The 1556-nt window shown below is 40.3% G+C and overlaps 1 protein-coding gene across 2 annotated transcripts in view; it reads left to right on the top strand.

Annotated features, from left to right (window-relative positions):
* Nucleotides 1-1556, top strand: part of LOC103154427 (spermatid perinuclear RNA-binding protein-like) — a 57410-nt gene that overhangs the window by 50719 nt on the left and 5135 nt on the right. For both annotated transcript variants that reach the window (XM_007575704.2, XM_007575705.2), the window contains exons 13-14: nucleotides 115-264; nucleotides 1302-1436. In XM_007575704.2, coding sequence (XP_007575766.1) covers nucleotides 115-264; nucleotides 1302-1436 — 285 coding nt within the window. The remainder of the gene's footprint in view (nucleotides 1-114; nucleotides 265-1301; nucleotides 1437-1556) is intronic.

Here is a 1556-nt window from a genome sequence, read left to right as displayed (position 1 = left end):
GTCTCTGGTTCCGTTCAGGCGTTGTCTCCACGGTAACAGTAAAGTTGTGTCTCTGGTTCCGTTCAGGCGTTGTCTCCACGGTAACAGTAAAGTCGTTTCTCTGGTTCCATTCAGGCGCTGCAGGCTCTGGGTTTTCTGCTCGCCTCAGACGGGGACCTGGACTCTCTGAGCGCCGATGAAAAGTCCGACGGAGAAGGAAAGAATGACAGGATGTCCACCAGCTCCAGCTCCACATCCGTCACCTCCTCCACGGAGACGCAGGAGGTGGGAACACACACACACACACACACACACACACACACACACACACACACCAAACAGGTTTCCTGAAGTGTCTTTATAACATGAAACAAACTGTAAATCTGTTCAGTCTGAGGTGGGAAGGTGTTTTGGTTTTTTTATGCTCTTCTGTTGTTTATGATATTTCGATGGTTAATTTATGAACTGACGACTTCCTGTTGCCTCAGCTGCTGAATTTATCAAATCCAGGTCAGTTCAGGTTTCTGCTTTTATGTCTCCGGCTGATTCTCAGATCAAAAAAATCAGAAGAAAAGGTTAAAATGTGAGCGTTATAATGTTCAGTTTTTAATGCCTAAAAGCCTTTTTTCACATTTTGATTTATAAAAATTTTTTGAAACTTGTGAGTTTTTTTCCTTCCACTTAATCATTCACACATTGAATGATATTTGTTTAAAATATAAAAATTCATTAAAATCCAGGCCTGTCAAAATAACAAATTTTGCTGGACAATAAATTGTCCCAGAAGTTATTGCTTTACACAATAATATTGTTGTTTTGAGAGCATTTTCTAGTAATATAAAGATATTTATGGTATAATAAACTTTAAATTCTAATAAACATTAAACACTGGAGCTGAAATACACTTTAAATAATCAAAATAAATTAACAAAACAATAGAAGCAACAAATAAAATTAATTCTAAAATCTTTAAAAGCAAAATTCTCCTTAAAAAAAAGGTTAGTTGAGACCAAAACACCAAACTAAAACGTTTTTCATCCAGTTTTTGGTTGAAAGAGAAAAACAATAAATCGTGCAAATGGAAATTGAGTTTGTTTTAATTAATCCAGCGATCAAATGATTTATTGCAGTAAAATCCATCAGATTGTGGTGATTTTACTAAATGTTGAATCAAATTTAAGGTTATGAATAATTATGTAAGGCTCTGTCAATTTACCATCACTGTGGAACAGCAGGGACTCTGGAGGTCCAGGTTCTGATCTGAATTAACCGGGTCAGAACCATGACAGCCTGTTAACTCCCAGCATGCCTCTGTGTCTCAGTCCAGAGCTCCGGGTCCGATCCTGACGGCGGGCGGGAAAAACCCGGTGATGGAGCTGAACGAGAAGCGGCGCGGCCTGAAGTACGAGCTGATCTCAGAGAGCGGCAGCAGCTACGACAAACGCTTCATCATAGAGGCAGGAACACACACACACACACAGGGACACACACACACACACACACACAGGAACACACACACACAGAGACACCCACACACACACAGGGACACACACACACACACACACACAGGAACACAC

This window comes from Poecilia formosa, unplaced genomic scaffold, assembly GCF_000485575.1.
Source record: "Poecilia formosa unplaced genomic scaffold, Poecilia_formosa-5.1.2 Scaffold386, whole genome shotgun sequence".
In the NCBI taxonomy this organism is placed as follows: Eukaryota; Metazoa; Chordata; class Actinopteri; order Cyprinodontiformes; family Poeciliidae; genus Poecilia; species Poecilia formosa.
Note: the sequence above shows the minus strand (reverse complement) of the source record. Positions and strands in the feature narration are given on the sequence as shown.